Source organism: Sorghum bicolor, chromosome 5 (assembly GCF_000003195.3).
Source record: "Sorghum bicolor cultivar BTx623 chromosome 5, Sorghum_bicolor_NCBIv3, whole genome shotgun sequence".
Taxonomy (NCBI): domain Eukaryota; kingdom Viridiplantae; phylum Streptophyta; class Magnoliopsida; order Poales; family Poaceae; genus Sorghum; species Sorghum bicolor.
The window spans coordinates 6,677,523-6,695,937 of NC_012874.2; the positions used below are offsets into that span (position 1 = coordinate 6,677,523).

At 49.3% G+C, this 18,415-nt stretch overlaps 1 protein-coding gene across 3 annotated transcripts; it reads right to left on the minus strand.

Moving 5' to 3' along the window:
- LOC8079731 (receptor-like kinase LIP2) lies at positions 1-14,161 on the minus strand. Of its 3 annotated transcripts, XM_021461427.1 has the most exons (17): positions 14,024-14,161; positions 13,548-13,749; positions 10,389-10,644; positions 10,154-10,213; positions 9,988-10,057; positions 9,752-9,902; positions 9,468-9,659; positions 9,080-9,369; positions 8,908-9,000; positions 8,696-8,792; positions 8,509-8,599; positions 2,020-2,114; positions 1,772-1,945; positions 886-993; positions 710-786; positions 513-554; positions 15-420 (listed from the first exon to the last, which is right to left on the minus strand). In XM_021461427.1, exons 1-17 carry the CDS (start codon positions 14,032-14,034, stop codon positions 228-230), a joined length of 2,202 nt encoding a protein of 733 aa, XP_021317102.1. In that variant the 5' UTR covers positions 14,035-14,161; the 3' UTR covers positions 15-227. The 3 variants fall into 3 exon arrangements, with proteins under 3 accessions (XP_021317101.1, XP_002450423.2, XP_021317102.1); XM_021461426.1 differs by having other exon boundaries at positions 1-420; positions 9,988-10,213; XM_002450378.2 differs by lacking the exons at positions 710-786; positions 886-993 and having other exon boundaries at positions 1-420; positions 9,988-10,213.

Consider the following 18,415-nt stretch of genomic DNA (forward strand, 5'->3'; position numbering starts at 1 on the left):
TTCAGCTGCAAAAGTTGTGTATTTCCTCTTATATAGATAGTGTGCGGATGTCTTGATTAAACAACTTTAAAAGTTCCAGCGGAAAGAAAACCTCAATTGTTCATTGCATTTTGACCAATAGAATGGACCAAAAGTACCTTCTAAAGAATGCTTGAAGGTCCAACTTCTATTGAACTTTGGTCAATACATATCAAGGAAAATGGCAGAGGCATCCATGGTAAGTCGGACTAGCAAACAAGACGATGCAGACCTCGAATTAGGTCCAGGATGTAACCTTCAGTCTTCTGCTTATCAGCGTGGTACAATGTCTCTATCTTGTTCACCACATGCCTTTGAATGGCAGAGGCACCAGCGATGGTCTGACGTTCTTCTTCTCCAGGCCAGTATGGTTCCTCGACAACTATATCCTCTGGCATCACCCTGATACAAGAAATCATAGGCAATCAGTGTCTAAGAACTTATCGTGCAAACATTGCATAACCATATGAGGAATGAGGGTTGCATTCACACACATGTTTATCCATTCACCGAATGCCCCATTCTTGTAGTACGATCTGTCCATACAGAAAGCAATCAAATGTTTAGATGTACATAGCACCCACTCTGTTTAAAGGATGGTTTGAGGCAATACTAGAACTCTAAGGAAGTTATTTGCAGTGGTATTTCAGGTGTATATATCATCCATTTAATTAAATAGAGCATGCAGTACGTTGTGGATTCTGCAACTGGCACAAGCCACTGGAGTATTCTGTCCATCTCAGCTCTGACCTCCGCTACGTTCATCGTCTAGAAGCCATTACCAAGATCAGAATCAGAATGAATGAGCAAAACTGTATAACTGATAGATATGTTCAGATGTTATGATGGCAGATAAAGAGCGGTTACTCTCTCTCTATGACAACACTCTCGCAACTTTGATTTGATGCATGGAGGCAGTGCCTGGTACAGTGCATCCCTAGCTTTGTAAGAAACAGCCGCAGGTGAGGCCAATACCTGAAAATGGCCAAGTCATTAAGACATAAGAGAGAATCTAAATCCAGGAAAGTTCTCGGACAATGTTGGAAAATTGCTTCTACTTTCCAACATGTTCTTGAGTGACCCTATCTTCTGAAATAATTTTTTTACCATTCTGTTTTTTTTTTTTGGCCACCACCAGGAATGTCCAGGTGGCATCCGTTTTGTTGGAGATGAGGTCTAGATCAAAGATCAAAGATATGTCAGGGATGGACACAAGGGAACTAGATTCATTGTTTCTTGCTTTCCTTTCATTGATGCATCTCCTTTGCTATTTATAGAGTTTTAGTTGATTCCTAAGGACTTTCTAATATACTACTAACAAAACTAATCTTATCCCTAACTAACCTTAGCTTGAGAGAGGAGGTGCTACTGAAACGGCTCTGCTACAGTGACAAAACAGCAAAAGGATGAAAGGAGCCCAGTTGGCTGCCCATAGCACTTTTCTTAAGGTTAAGGGTTCTTTTCAAAGTTTCAAAATGACCCAAATATACCCCCCTCCGCAGATTTATATAAGGCTATGAAGCATTTTAGGATTCAAACATCATAATTTTGACTAACAATTAGCGGTAGTATCCATGTTCAGTAAAACAAAAAGTGGCGACACTATATTCGATTTGGAGTACTTTCAGTGACTACTTTCTGTACTTATTAGCAATATATGGTAAACGAAATGTTGAAAGGTTTGCACTTTGCACATATCACCCAATTATGTTACAGTACTATTAGTTGGTATCAAAAGAACATGTGTTCATACCAATGTATTTATCTGCAGAATGACATTGGCATAATGCAATGCAAGACCAGTAGGCCCTAATGTTTGATGAAGCTTGGTCACTGGCGCTACAGATTGATCTCCGTGGTTCTTCAAGAAAGCTCTTCTGATCTCAAAATTTAAGACATGCACAATGTCTACAAGTTTCGCTACAATCTACAACAGAACATAGAGTTGTTAGTCCACAACATAGATAATATAAACACTTAATATTTACCGTGCTAGATTACATCTTCCATTGTCTTGGGCCAAAGTGATTTATTTCCCAAGTTCTTAGCAACAGATCTTTGGTGCTTCAGTGAACGACGCATGGTTTGAAGCATATCTGCAAACAATTCATGTATGGTTTGAAATCACTAAAAATATTTCTGTTCAAAAAAAATTGTTAAAAATAGAGCCCTTTTATGGTCCATGTGAAGTACTGTTGGAGTGTGTGTAATGCAGGCCCATGTGGCTAGGCCCATGAGGCCCATGTATCCCTAATTATATGGCACCCTGGTTAGGGTTAGCCCAAGTAATAAGAAACCCTAATTCTAACATGGTATCCAGCTAGGTTTTCTTCCCTCCCTCTCCTCCCCAGCCGCCGCCGCCTGCTGCCAGCCACCGGCTGGCCGGCATGCGCCTCTGCCATGGCTGACCACCCTCCTCCCTTCTCCTCCTACTTCCCACCTCTTTCTTCCTCTACCTGGGCGCAGATCACAGCCGCCGCCGCCGATCCAACTGCTGGCGGCCGTCCTCTGGGAGCCGCGCTCGGGCCTGCGCTGGGAGCGGCGCTCCGACTGGCGGCGGATCCGTCCGCTCTGGACGTGGCCGCGCCTGGCGTCGTTCGCCCGCTGCAAGGGGCTGCGCCCGGAGCCGTCCGCCCGCCCCCGCCGGGCCTGGCCGCGCCCGGACGCGCGCCTGAAGGCGTTTGTCCGCCCCCGATTGCGCCCGTGCACGGAGACCGCCCGCCTGGAGCTCCCTCCGCCCGTCTTCAGGGGCCACCGAGCGCCGCCGCCTCCCTCATGGCCACGGGCGCCGGGACAGACACCGGTACCCTGCCTGCGGATGCTGCTGCTGACGCCACTGGGGCCTTAGACGCCCTGGTCGTGGAGGTAGGGCCTGCGGCCATGGCTGCAGGGGCTGCTGCTGCCATGGCCGCCGGGCTGGGGATGCCGACCGGCGCCAACGACACGCTCCTGCGCCTCACTGCCTCGACTTCCGCCCCGCCTCCAGCTTCCCACCTCAACAGCAGCGCCGCCGCCCTCACCGCTGCCCGGGCCGCCGTTGCGGAGGGCATGGCCCGCGTCCGTGAGGCCGCGCTCGCCTGGGAGCGCGAGCGCGACGCGGCAGACACCCTGGCTCGCCAGGTCGCTGAGGCGGAGCAGCTCCTCGGCATACCTGCCTCGACCGACCTCGGAGCCACGTCCTCAGCCGGTCCCCGCGTGGCTCACACCGCGGCAGCCGGTCCCCGGGTCCTCTGGCACGACCCGGCCGATCCACTTGTGACGCAGCTCCACTACCAGGCTGGGGGTGTCCAGAACATCCGCCTCCTCGTTCCGGTCGTCCTCGAGCCCGAGTCGCCCTCCTACGCTCGCTGGCGGGACTTGGTCCTCCTCACCCTCCGTCGCTACGCCCTCGACGATCACGTCCTCGTCGACGCCTCGGCCGCGGTCCAGACATCCGCGTGGCTGCGTCTCGACAGCATCGTCCTCTCTTGGATCCTCGGGACGATCTCCCTCGACCTCCACGACCTCGTCCGCAACACTCCGAGCGCTCGCGGGGCCTGGCTGGCGCTCGAGGGCCAGTTCCTGGGCAACGCCGAGGCCCGGGCACTGCGACTCGACGCGAGCTTCCGCACCTTCGTCCAGGGCGATCTCTCCGTCAGCGAGTTCTGCCGCCAGATGAAGGGCATGGCGGACTCTCTCGGCGACCTCGGCTGGCCCGTGGAGGACCGTATCTTGGTCCTCAACGTCCTTCGCGGGCTCAGTGACCGATACTCCTACCTCCGGACGTGGATCACCCGGCAGCGGCCCTTCCCCACCTTCCTGCAGGTCCGTGACGACCTTGCCATGGAGGAGCTTACTCAGGGCCTCCAGCCTGGGTCCTCAGGGTCCTCGTCCTCGACTGCTCTTGCTGCCACTCCTCCGCCCCGTCCTGCCCCGCCACCACAGTCGTCACTTCTTGGCCCTCTTCCCCCCGGGCCGAGCGGGGGTGGAGGGGGCCGTGGCGGCCGCCGTCGCCGTGGTGGGGGACGTGGAGCAGGTCGTGGGGGCAACACGACGCCGACACCTCCACGGGGTGCACCCTGGCCATCCTTCCACCACCCATGGTCAGGGCGCATCTCCATGTGGCCGTTCCAGGCTTCCGGTGGCGACCCTCGCCCGCCGGCGGCCATGCTCGCGGGTGCTCCCTCGGGGTTCCCCTCAGTGACCCCGTGGGCGGCCCCGTTCCCCGCGTCCTCGTGGGCTACTCCACCGGCGACCTTGCCCGGGTCTGCCGGCTGGGACCAGGCGGCCTTGGCGCACTCCTTCAGCACTATGGCCCTGACACCTCCAGTCGGGCCGGAGTGGGTCGCCGACTCTGGGGCTACTTACCACACCACTTCTAACCCCGGTATTCTTTCTTCTGTTCACCCTCCTTCTCCATCTCTCCCTTCGTCCATTATGGTCGCTAATGGGTCTTGTCTTCCTGTCACCTCTGTGGGTGCCGCCGGCCCCCATGGTTCCTTTCGTCTTCCTGATGTTCTTGTTGCTCCTTCTATGGTTCACAATCTTCTTTCTATTCGTCGTTTTACAACTGACAATTCTTGTTATGTGGAGTTTGACTCTTCTGGTCTTACTGTGAAGGATTTGGCTTCCCGACGTCCTCTGCTCCGATGTGACAGCACGGGGCCCCTTTACACTCTTCGCTTTCCGGCATCTGCCTCGCCTCCTTCGCCAGTCTTGTCAGCTGCCTTCGCCACCACTACCTCCACTACTTGGCACCGGCGTCTCGGCCATCCTGGACGTGATGCTTTGATGCAGCTTAGTCGTAGTTCCGATATTCGATGTACTCGGGCTCACGATGAGCATTTGTGTCATGCGTGCCAACTGGGCCGTCATGTTCGTCTTCCTTTTTCTAGTTCTTCTCATGCGGCCCGCATTTTTGACCTTGTACATTGTGACTTATGGACCTCTCCTGTCATTAGTATTTCTGGATACAAGTACTATCTTGTGGTGGTGGATGATTATTCTCATTATTCCTGGACTTTTCCTTTACGTGCAAAGTCTGATGCTTTCCCTGCGCTTGTCCACTTTTTCGCTTGGGTCTCCACACAGTTCGGCCTCCCTATCAAGGCTGTCCAGTGTGACAATGGTCGGGAGTTCGACAACTCCACCTCCCGCGCCTTCTTTCTCTCTCACGGTGTCCAGTTGCGCATGTCTTGCCCGTATACTTCCTCTCAAAACGGCAAGGCTGAGCGCATGATTCGCACCACCAACGACACCATGCGCACACTCCTGCTCCAGGCCTCTCTTCCTGCTCGCTTCTGGGCCGAGAGCTTGCACACGTCCACTTACCTCCTTAACCGCCTTCCTTCCGCTGCTTGTCCAGCTCCCACACCACACCACGCTCTCTTTGGTACCCCTCCTCGCTATGATCACCTTCGAGTCTTTGGGTGTGCGTGTTACCCCAACACCACTGCCACCGCTCCTCACAAGCTGGCACCCCGATCGACTCTTTGTGTCTTCCTTGGGTACTCCCCGGATCACAAGGGGTACCGATGTTACGACCTTACCTCTCGTCGAGTCCTCATATCTCGCCATGTGGTGTTCGACGAGTCGATCTTCCCCTTTTCCACCACTACCACTCCTGCTTCCACCTCGGAGCTTGACCTCTCCTCTGTGTTTCCTACTGACCCGGTGGTCGAGCCACCTTTCCCGGTGTTTCCTGCAGGTACTGCTACGTCGCCTGTCGCCCGTGACACCTCGGGGCCTCTACCCTGCCCGGGTCCCGAGGGGTCACCTTCCGGCCCGGCCCCTGCGCCTGACGCGGGTCCCGGGTCGGCACCTTCGACACCGACACCACCGGCACGCTTCGCCCAGCCGGTGCGTGTCTACCAACGACGTGCTCCCGACGTGGGTCCCGGGTCGGCGTCTCCGACTCCGGCCCCACCGGCACGTTTCGCCCAGCCGGTGCGCGTCTACCAGCGACGTGCCCGGCTGGCGCCGCTGCCTCCGGCAGCGTCGGTGGCCCCCTCTTCGCCGGGGTCACCTGCGTCACCGGCGACGTCTTCCCCGCCGGCGACACCGACCCCGCCGCCGAGGCACCCAGTTTCTCGGGCCGCGACTTCGGTGTACCACCCACCGCTCCTTCACCGACACCCGTGTCATGTTCACCCGATGGTGACACGACACGCGGCTGGGACCCTGCAGCCCCGGGCTCTTGCGGCGATGCCCGGGGACTCGCAGGTCTCACCGGTACCCTCTTCCGTCCGCTAAGCCTTGCTGGACCCTCACTGGCGCCGCGCGATGGAAGAGGAGTACGCGGCCCTCCTCGCCAACCAGACATGGGATCTGGTGCCACGACCGCCGGGCTCAAACATCGTCACCGGCAAGTGGATCTGGACCCACAAGCGCCGGGCTGACGGCACCCTTGAGCGGTACAAGGCTCGCTGGGTCCTCCGGGGCTTCACTCAGCGGCTCGGTGTCGACTACGACGAGACCTTCAGCCCGGTGGTAAAGCCGGCCACCGTCCGCACGGTGCTCTCGCTGGCTCTCACGCGCGGGTGGCCCGTGCATCAGCTGGACGTCAAGAATGCTTTCCTGCATGGCGTTCTTACTGAGACAGTCTACTGCAGTCAGCCTGCGGGGTTTGTTGACTCTTCTTGTCCTGACATGGTGTGTCGGCTCAAGAAGTCTCTCTACGGCCTCAAGCAGGCCCCCCGGGCGTGGAACCATCGGTTTGCTGCTTTTCTACTGGCTCTGGGGTTCGTGGAGGCAAAGTCAGACACCTCGTTGTTCATCTATCACAATGGGGCTGAGACTGCATATCTGCTGCTCTATGTTGATGACATTGTCCTTACAGCCTCCAGTGAGTCCCTCCTTCGACGGATCATCGCATCACTTCAGCAGGAGTTCGCTATGAAGGATCTGGGTCGGCTCCACCACTTCCTCGGGGTCACTGTTGAGCCTCACCCTGCTGGATTACTCCTTCACCAGCGGCAGTACACTCTTGACATCCTGGAGAGAGCTGGGATGACTGACTGCAAGCCCTGCTCCACTCCGGTTGACACACAGGGCAAGATATCAGAGGTTGAGGGTACCCCCGTGACAGATCCCACTGCATATCGGAGTCTTGCCGGGGCACTTCAGTACCTCACCTTCACTCGGCCGGATATCACCTATGCAGTTCAGCAGATCTGTCTTCATATGCATGATCCCCGGGAGCCACACCTCACCGCTCTCAAGCGGATCCTTCGCTATCTCCGCGGCTCTGTCGACTTCGGTCTCCTCCTCCACCGACGGTCGTCCTCCTCCGAGCTCGTCGTCTACACTGACGCCGACTGGGCCGGGTGTCCGGACACCCGCCGCTCCACCTCCGGCTACGCCGTCTTCCTAGGCGGCAACCTGGTGTCTTGGTCGTCCAAGCGCCAGCCGGTCGTCTCCCGCTCCAGTGCCGAGGCGGAGTACCGCGCTGTCGCCAACGGCGTGGCTGAGGCTTCCTGGCTCCGGCAACTCCTCGCTGAGCTCCACAGCCCTCTCTCCCGGAGCGCACTGGTCTACTGCGACAATGTCAGTGCGGTGTACCTCTCCACCAACCCTGTGCAGCACCAGAGGACCAAGCATGTGGAGATCGATCTACACTTCGTTCGGGACCGGGTTGCTGTCGGCGATGTTCGGGTCCTCCATGTCCCGACCACATCCCAGTTCGCCGACATCTTCACCAAGGGCCTCCCGTCCTCGACCTTCGCCGAGTTCCGCTCCAGCCTCAACATCACCAGTGGCTAGTTGTGTCTGTGGGGGGGCTCGTGTGTGTGATTCTTTTCGAGTCCAGTCTGCAACTCCGCTGCACCGGTAGTTCAGACTGCGGGGGGGTGTTGGAGTGTGTGTAATGCAGGCCCATGTGGTTAGGCCCATGAGGCCCATGTATCCCTAATTATATGGCACCCTGGTTAGGGTTAGCCCAAGTAATGAGAAACCCTAATTCTAACAAGTACAAGGAGGTACCACCAAATTATAACTAGGAAACTAGAAAATTTAGCAACTTAGCACCCAGATTGTGTTTTATCTCCCATGGCATAATTTTGTGATATCTCATAAGGACCACTAAAACAGCCTTAAAACTTGCATATCTGTCATCAGTCTCATTAATAATGGAAGTGTCTATGTTACATTCATCCTTTTTTTTCTATGTCTTTTTAGACCGAAAAATATCCCACACAATTGGGTGGCTAGATTTTCGTATCAAGCTGCATGCACCATTCAGTTTAGCTCAAAGGCTAAATATAGAAAGACGGACAGCTCACTTATCTGACATTCCACCTGACTTGAACTCAAGACCTATGGCTCTAATACCATATATATTAAGGTGCATGCACATCCAATTAGCCCAAAACGTCACGCACTAGGCACTGCGCATGAATATCATCTCTCTTTGGACAATGAGAGAAAAGTGAAGTGCAATCCAAAAATGTTTTTTTTCTTTTATAGCACCTTGTCTTGTTACATCAAAAAAGAATTCAAGTGCAAAATACTAACTTCTTTGATCACGCTTAGATCTTCCACTACACAATTCGTACTGTAATCCTTTTTCACACTTGTCCCACACAAGTAATGTTCCACGCAGTTCCTGAACAAAGAAAAATTAAAGAAGCAAACAAAGTGTCAGTGACTTCTGATGAAAAAACAAACTAGAAGATTTGTGAACGTGCAAAGAAATACAGACCGAAGTGTACTTTTCAAGCTTTGTAAGATACTCTATATTGGAAACTGATTCTTCGTTCATCATTTGTTTCAGAGTTTTCATCTCTCGACCTGCCAGACTATTCATTATCGAGAATAGCATCCACAAAACAGACCATCATGAGGTCCTAGAGTTCAGAACTCGATATTAAGTTATTAATTTAGGTGGTCATAACTTATAAGAGTAGGTTTTACCAGTCGAAACACCTAAACATGTTGTGCCAAGAAGGATCTACACACATATTTCCAAACCGACAAACCTCTGAGCAAAATTGCCTAAACATCTGTCTGTGCAATTCAAATCAAATTCACATAAGTAAATCTTGAAAATATACTAGTGATTACAGGAACAGAAAATCCACATCACCGTATGTCAGCTTCAACAAGAACAACCAACTGATTGTGATCTTCGGAGATCAGACGACGAACACCTTCTGACCTAAGCACCCCTTCTTTCAGATGCTCCATGCTTTGTTTGGAGAGTATTTTCATCAGACTGGAGCTCTTCACAATTGTATTGGCAACCTCAAGGGCCAGAATACTTATCTTACTTCCTTTGGCAGAGAAGGAGAAAAGACTGCTGCTATTTAATCTATTCAACATTGTGATAGGATTCGTCATCCCTACTGAATAACCTAATGTGTCAATTTCTGTGACCTGTAGGATGAGGACATAGATAAAATAGCTCCATGTTATATGGATTTGGTATGTAAATTTATTTTTTACATATCTTAGGGAAGAGCTAGCACACGTACCAATGCATGCCTATTTGTACTCCCTACTGCATTAAGCATTTGAAGTATATCCAATGCAGAAGGCCTTTTCTTCGGGTCAGAGTGGACACAGTTTAGTCCTATTACAATGCATGTATTTACTTGTCGACTTTCTATTTCCAGGGGTATATACTTTGGTGCCTTTTCCAAGTTGTTCCTCCAATTTTCAACCACCTAAATTTAACAGAGTAAATGTGTCAGACTAAAAAGAATATTTTTGGGATCACACTACGAGAAATATGTAAAGGCTGGCTAAGTCATCTTACGTTCTTGATGAACCGCTCAAATGATGCTTCACTACTTGGGGGATAGTCCCTAGATCCCGTCATTAGCTCTATAATTATAATGCCCAGACTGAATATATCAGACTTGGTGGATATGAATCCATTTGTTAAGTGCTCTGGTGCCATGTATCCACTGCATTATAACAAGAAATGCCATCAGCCCATCATATTTTCAATTGGATAAGAACACAGCACATATCTAAAGAGAATTAGCTTACCGTGTCCCCCCGCGACTTTCAGTGATTATTCGAGACTGTTGTTGGCCAAAGAGTCTTGACATACCAAAATCTGCAATTTTTGGCACCATACCATCATCAAGCAATATATTCTCGGGTTTGAGGTCCAAATGAACAATATGGCATTCCGTGTGAAGGTAATGCAAACCAGAGCAAATTCCTCTAATTATCTGATATCTCATATTCCACTTGAGTCCACAAGATTCATCTGTAGATACAGGTAAATACACAAGATATGTGAGGTCATCCAACATATGGGTTGTGGCACCACAATGGCATGAATAATAGCATTTTGTGCACAAAAAAATGTTGTATTTATGCCATACTAAGGTACTTTCAACAGGAGGACAAGAAAAAAAAAGACAGCTAGGAAGAATGCATACCCGAGAGGTGCTTATCAAGGCTCTTCTTATTTAGGTACTCAAAGCAAAGCAGCCTTTTTCGTATTTCAGCCATGACATATTTCCCGCTTACTTGAGTTGCCTCCCACCGTGATTCAGCGCAATAGCCTACAAGTTTTACAATATTTTTGTGCTTCAACCCAATTAGATAAATAACTTCATTCTGAAATGGACCATCTTCTAGCTGCATCTCTGAAAGCTTCTTCACAGCAATTGCCTTCCCATTTTGAAGAATTCCCTGTTCAAACTCATATTGGGAATACTGACATTAGCCTTTGAGAATCATGGAACTGTTTTATATGTATCATATATGCTACTAAAAGGTTCCTACATCCCTACAATACACTGCAACACAGTGCTCCTTACGTGCCACTTATATATTAAAAAAAAAGGCCTGCCATATCATTGCTTCCAGTTCATTTTTCTGTAATATTATAAGTTTTCCATATTGCCCAAATTGGTCCCATCTAAAGAACACCTAACGTGTCTCACATGTCAGCCCTCTATCAAGTCAAGCATATCTTTTAAATCGGATCTCTATATGTCAAAATGCAGAGCAAACTAAACATCTATTTCTGGATATGTTCGATTGAGTCCAAGAATCGCATACTATTAAGCACAGATTTAAATTTCAGGAAGTCACTGCATCAATTCACGTTGTTTTTCAGTGGCAACTATCTCAATCAGTACCTACAAATGTTTTGACCAAACGGTTTGGTAATGGGGTATGGCTCCCACATCGGCCAACCAAAGAAAGACTGAACTAGGCCATGAAGTTGATCACGGAAAGAAAACAGACAATGAAGTGGTAGAAATCCTTGGGAGGAGGATTGGAAATGAGATTAAGTTCACCTTGAGCGCGACGGAGAGGTGAGGGCATGAGGCAAGGGGTTGCAGCGGGAAAGCGGAGGCATCTGCAATGGTGACGCATGAGTCTGATGAATAAATCGATCGGAGCTGGCGCAGCAGAGTGGTGAATCTGCTCGCTGAGACGCGGCGCCGGCAGCGCCGCGGCGGCCGACCGGCACCCGCGCCGCGCAGTGGCGCTGGCCGAGGTGGGGGACACTGGCACAGACTGGGCTGGGCCTTCGCCCATTTGGCTAGCCCAACGCTAATGCGCCTGTTAGCAATCACTGGTTGTGGCTATGGTTGTTTGTAGCATCTTCTCAGTAATAATATCTAAAGATTTAAAAAAAAACTAAATTTGAGTCTAGAAACTGACTTCGAAACCTTTTCAAAAAAAATAATGGATATAAAAAATACACTCCATGAATAGTTTCTTTTATTTGTTCCTAATAAAGAACTCTCTCTGTCCCTTTTTAAATATCATTCTAACATGCTGAGAAGTCAAACATACTTAACTTTGATTAAATATAGTGATTACTAATATTTATTGTGTATTAAGAAGTCAAACATACTTAATTAGTTTTTATGATTCCTTACTCGCCTCCTTAATTTGTTCCTGTTATTGCTATGATCTTTGTGTGCACCGCGAACTAGGTTGGTCAATAGATGTTAGGGACCTAGGACTAATTAAATTTTATTCCTCGTTCCTCTATAGTTTTTAGTAGCTTTCTTTTGTATCGTGCGAACAAATGTTGATTTGGTGGTTATATATGCCCGTGCCAAACCACTATACGTATATGTGTGTGTATTTTGTCATTATTGGTGGCATTATTGACTAATGACCTCCCTATTCCAAAGCTTGGCTCTGCTATTGATCTTATTAAACACAATTTGAATGTGCAAGACAACCAAATACTACTACTACTACGGGTTTCTCTTATCCTACATAAAAACTAGTACAACTAAGGCTAGTATAAGCAACCAATTATACTCTGTATCCACATATGATTTTGTCAAAAAAAGGAAGAAATTCAAGTGGTTTATTAGTGGCCATAATTTTGCGAACATTTAGAGCATCTCCAAGAGTTTGCTATTCCACTTGGTATACTAAAAAATTTGGCAAAAGTTGCAAAAAACGTTCTCCAACAATTTGCTATTCACACTTGCCAAAATCCTTCACTTGCCAAAACTTTTCTCCGCGCGTGCAGTTCTCCGCACGGCTGATTCCTTCGCCAAATCATTGTTGGTACTCGTGCAGTGCAATGTCTGGCCGGCAAAATGACTATGCTTTTGATCACATACACGCTATACCGATGACTGACCGGCGAAATCTCAGTGATGTGACACTGTCCACTTCTACAATATTGCTAGATGAACACAACTGAAAATTACATCTAAAATTTTTGTAATACTAAAGTTAATACAAAAGTAAATAAAAGGCTCATATTTTGTATGAGTACAAATCTAGATGATGGTTCCAAAGATGTTCGATGAGATCTTCTTTCAACTGTACATGGGTGTCTTTGTTTCTGATTTGCTGATGTGCTTCAATATATTCATCAAGCGTGCGAGCTAGCCGGCCACGTGCAGGTTCCACAGTCTCACCTCCATAATCGAATGACTCATTATGGTCCACCATGAATCCTTCATCTTCGACGATCATGTTATGCATGATAACACAAGCCCTCGTGATTTACCTGTGCGAGGGAGTCATGCACCCTGCCTTGATGTCACGAAGGAGGGAGTGACGCTGCTTGATCTCACGAAGGAGGGAGTCTCACGCTGCCTTGATCTCACGAAGGAGGGAGTCACGCACTAGCTAGGGCAGCTGCCTTGATCTCGCGAAGGAAGAAAAAAAGCTATGCGCGGCGCCCCTGTCTCCACACCGCGACGCAATTTCCCCGCGAGGAGATCATGAAGGGAAAGCCTCCCGACGGTTACTGCTAGGCCCATTTTTTGTGGTTTGGTAAGTTCAAATTGGCGAACTCTTGGAGATGCTCTAATATTTCACTTGCCATTTATTTTACGGAGTTGCCAAATATCAAAATTTGGCAAGCTAGAAATAGCAAATTCTTGGAGTACGGTCAATCAATCATTGCAGGTTTCTAGTTGGCACCATAGTAGTTTTGCACGCTAAACTTTCACACAAAAGATGCCTACAGACAATACAACACGGAGATCGACTAGCTCTATGAAGTGAAGTATGCTTCGAGGTGTAATTTTGAGTGCGATAAGAATTAGGAAAACCACTGTACGAAAAAGAAAAGAGAGAGAAGAGAAGAGAGAAGCAGGTACCTTGTAAACCACTCCGTATCCACCTCTTCCGACTTCTCGTTCCTGGGAGAAATCTTGCGTGATGGCTTTCAGAAAATCCATCGGCAGACACATCGGTGCCGCACAGGGATCTTGTAGCATGCCCTCCAATACGCCGAAATCCGTAGATTTCGGTAAGAAAGCACGCTTGCTAGCTTCACTGCCAGTTTTACGGTGAAAAAACCTAGAGGATCAACACAAACGGCCGGAAATCAGAGAGTAAACTTAGGACTCTTTTGAGACAAAACAGGAATTTATTTCACGAAGAATCTGTTCGCTTGACTAGAAAACCATGATTGAAAATTGTTGGCTGATTGTTGTGAAAGAAAAAAACACTGTTAAATAATTTACAAAATCGACAGATAAGTTTAAGCGAACAGGGCTGAGATTTCGAGCAGAGCTGCAATATATGAAACTGCTGCGTTCCAAACTCATGGCATGGGGAAGAACAGGCTTACCTTGGGAGCATCTCTCCAGCAAGATGTGTGCCGTGTGCGTCGTCGTCGTCGTCTCCAAGCCCAATCGGATGTCACTGAAAAGGGTTCGTGCGAGTGCGAGCCAACTGTGAACCAAGGATTGATGGACATGGACTAATCGTTGACCTGACCGGCTGATGGCGACTGCGTGCTGTTTAGGCCTAACAAGATTTAAAAAGTTTTTGTATTTTGACATTGTAGCATTTTTATTTTTATTTGATAAACATTGTCCAATCGAATAATTAGGTTTAAAAGATTCATCTCGCGATTTACAGATAAACTATACAATTAGTTTTTATTTTTATCTATATTTAATGTTCTATGAATATGTCATAAGATTCAATGTGATGAGCAATCTTGAAAAGTTTTTAGTTTTTGAAGTGAACTAAACAAGACCTTAATTAAGTAGTCACCGCGTAACTAGCGAGGGAACTTTGCGGGTGTCTGAAATATCTTATAGTATGGGTATTGGGTAGTAGTGTATGTAGTAGACTTGAGATGAGCAAATCACACCGGCGATGGTTGCATAGTCTATTTTAGCGAGGCTTGATGTTGCGATGACTGTTTCACTACCGGATTAGATAGGTTCGCCGTGTGTTTACCGCACACGGCAAAGCCTAAGTAGCACACGGCGAAGGGTTTGTCGTGTGTTGCTCACAGCGAATAGCACACGACAAACTATGCCAAGGCGAACCTTACCTTTACACACGGTAAAAATGTATGCACACGGTGACGCTTTGCCGTGAGTCAAACTTGGCACGCGGCGAAAAAAGTAACGGACGGCGGAAGACGGGCCTGACGGAAGGGTTTACCGTGTGTTGCACACGGTAAACCTTTGCCGTGAGCTAATCTGGACTCACGGCAAAGACTTATAAAATATTTTTAGTTTTTACTGAAAAGAGTGTTTACCGTGTGCCACCATGCAGGCACACGGCAAACTTTGCATCTTTGCCGTGTGCCATCATGCAGGCACACGGCAAACCACCTGCACAGGTCTGGCATAGGCGCCCTGGCAAGCTAGTTTGCCATGTGTTATGACCATAGCACACGGCAAACTCCCTTCTTTGCCGTGTGTTATGGTCCTAGAACACGGCAAAGCCCCTTCCCAGGTAAATTTTTTTTGTTTTTTTTGCTTTTGCAACCATATATATCATAGCACAGCTCACATTAATCACACATAGCATACAAATATCATAATATTCGCACATTTGTCACAATAACCACGATATACGAATCTCTCACATGCATATAACGTACATGTCACATACATAAGCACATGTTCATCACCAAGTCCAATGATATTTCTAGTTCATCACAAGTCTGAGGAAACCACTAGTTCAACAACACATCCAACGAAACGAAAAATTCCATGAACAAATTACAAGTTCACCAACCGAATCCATCTCGTCTGCCCCATGAATTGCCTGGAGGTTGGTACGGATTGACATGGTCACTCGACCCACCGTCTTGAGGACTTTGCTCATTGGGCGCTTGAGTAGAACACTGGGATTGAAGCTGCACAAAGGATGAGACAAACGTGTTGTAAGTGAATTTTGAGATTAAATACTTGAAGTTAAAGATGTACATAGTGGATTCAAATAAAAATTTCGGCAGCACCTCCCCTGCACGGGGATGTTCCCAAGACCTGCAAGAAAAGCATCGCCATGATGGCTGACATCCACAGCGGCTCGATGGCACGCAACCATAATTACATCTACATCTACAAAGGTAGACATTGCATGGTTAAGTGAAGTGAAACTCACTGGACTAGGTCCACCTAGAGCGGGTGGAAGGTACAAAGATGGCGGCGGAGGTGCTCCCATCTGAGCCCCAAGAGTTCGCATATAGAGGGCCATCTCCCTGTACTGTGTCTCTAACCCAATGATCCTGACTTCCTTTTGCGAGGTATACAAGGTTGAACACTTGTGTTACAAAGCTATGTTATGATTTAAAACGATTGAGCGCGAATGAAACAGCGAGAACCTGGAGGTTGGTGATGACGCAGTCGGCTGCGGTCGGCCTCGGGCGTACCCCTGAGCTGCTTTGGCCCTGGCGCCTGTCCTTTGCTCTGATCTGGGAGAGAGTAGGAGTCCTCGAGGAGTCGATCAAGGGGTCAACAACCCAGTACCGCCCATGTTGGTTGCCTCCCCCCGCCCTCATGGTTGCTTCTCCACTGATGGCCTCGTTGTAGGGATCGAAGTCACGGCCATGGATCGCATGTGTCGAGTCACAGTACGAGCTGATGAAAGGTTCTTGTTTGGTTTTGGTAATTGAGTGACAACTTAGGTGGATTAATAGTGTTTATGTGAGATACACAGGAGATTAGTCCACAGGTGATTATGTGAAGATGGAGGAGCTCATTGCATATGAGACATGACATGGAGTCATGTGACCAAGGTGGAGAAGATCAAGATGAGGCTTGGCTTGATGGACCGGTTGCAAGAGTGAAGGGCAAGTCAGAGGCTTTGAAGCGAGGGACCGCGTGTGACGGTGAAGCTTGAGCAAGACTTGGCGCCGATGGACTGAGGCAACGGTGAAGAGCAAGTGAGGTCAAGATCGATGAACCAATACGATCACATGATGATATGAAGTGGATCATATCATTTGGTGATTGGTTGGTGCATGTGTTGCATCAACATTGGAGGAGATGAAATGGAAAGCGCAAGGCAAAGGTATAACCTAGGGCTTTTCCATTTCACCGGTCATAGGTGTGTAGAGAAGTTTATGACCGGATTTAGGATAGATGGCCGTACTATCAAGAGGGGCAAACTTGTTTGCATATCAGTCATCTAGTGCCACTTGAGCGATCTAACTTTGCATACGTGTTAGGATCGAGTGGCGTGGCAAGTTTGAGAGGCTAACTCCTTTGGTGAAAATGTTTGTGAAATGCTAACACACATGCAGATGGTGGTGTACACTTGGTGGTGTTGGCACATTTACAAAAGAGGTGGAGTTCCTAGGTGGAGTTCCTCGGATTCGGCGCTTTCGAGAAATGAAGTGCATATTTTCTATTGCGCCGGTGGGAAATTTGGAGAAGTCGCGGGACCGGATGCTCTGCGCGGAGGCACCGGACGCTGGCCTTTAGCGTCCGGTGTGCTGTCGGGTGTAGCAGAATGCACCGGATGCACCGGAGAGAGTCCGGTGCCCAGCGTCCGGTGTGCGGGCGGTTTAGCGACCTTCTCTGCGCATGAGTCCGGTGAGCACCGGACGCTGAGGGTGCGTCCGGTGGCTCGCGTCCGGTGACCCTGCGAGTTTGCGAAGCTCTCTACGCACGAGTCCGGTGTGCACCGGACGCGTCCGGTGTGAACCTGTGGAGCGTCCGGTGGTGCTGTGCAGGCGCGCGTGCGCAGTAGCTGTTGGCGGCAACGGTCGAATTCAAACGGCTAGTGACATGTGGCAGACGTCTGAGCACCGGACGTTGAGGGTTGAGCGTCCGGTGGCGACCTGTGAGCGTCCGGTGCCCACATGTTTTGCCCAGTGAAGGGGCAACGGCTAGTTTAGCCCTTGGGGCTATAAATAGAAGTGGTGGCCGGCCTTGGCTGGTGCTGAGCACCCTTGGGACTTAGTGTCCATGCTTGGGGAGTGCTAGGAAGGCCTCTAACTCACTTGTGCTTGCAAGAGTGCGAATCAATAGCGAGTGAGTGATTCTAGTGCGTTGTATTGAGAGATTGCATCGAGTGGCACTAGGTGTTCGTGTTGCAAGCCGGTGGTGCTTGTTACTCTTGGAGGTTGCCACCTCCTAGACGGCTTGGTGGCTTGTGACTCCGTCGAAGCACGCAAGGAGATTGTGCGGTGCTCCGGAGAAGAGATTGTGAGGGGTACGGTGCTCACCCCGCGGGGATCGCGAAGAGCAACTCTAGTTGAGCGAGACGTGAAGAGCGACAAGTGGTCCGGCCGGGTCAAATGCTAGAGCTTGTGGTAAGCACTCCACGTGGGAGAGTGTGACTTGTGGGTCACCACTAGCAAGAGCACCGGCGGCAACCTTGGAGCTTGTCTCAACGGGGACGTAGCTTGGTGGCAACCAAGTGAACCTCGGGAGAAAATCATCGTGTCAACATTGTTCTTCCCGTTGGTTTGCAAAGTCCCTAACACAAGCTTGTTCTTACATTCATATACTTGTGCTTGTGTAGTTGCTCTTGTAATTAGTTAGCTTGTGTAGCTTGCTAGTTACCGTCTTGCTTGTGTAGCTAGAAGTAGTTTCCCTTGCGTGACTAATTTGGTTTGTGTAACCTTGTTAGTCACTTTGCTTAGTTTGTGTAGCTACGTAAGTTGCGCTCTCTAATTTGGCATTAGTTGCCTTGTTATTGAGCTTGCTAGTGAGCTTAGGCTTTGTGCGCTTTGCCTCACTAGTTTGTGTAGGAGCTCCCTCGGTTT

Bases quoted from the DNA above. Each gene is read 5' to 3' on its own strand.
- LOC8079731 (XM_021461426.1), bottom strand. The intron at 10,645-13,547 runs GTACCTGCTTCT...GAGTTTGAACAG, and splicing joins GATACGGAGTGGTTTACAAG to GGAATTCTTCAAAATGGGAA. The intron at 421-512 runs GTGTGTGAATGC...TTCTTGTATCAG, and splicing joins TTCGGTGAATGGATAAACAT to GGTGATGCCAGAGGATATAG.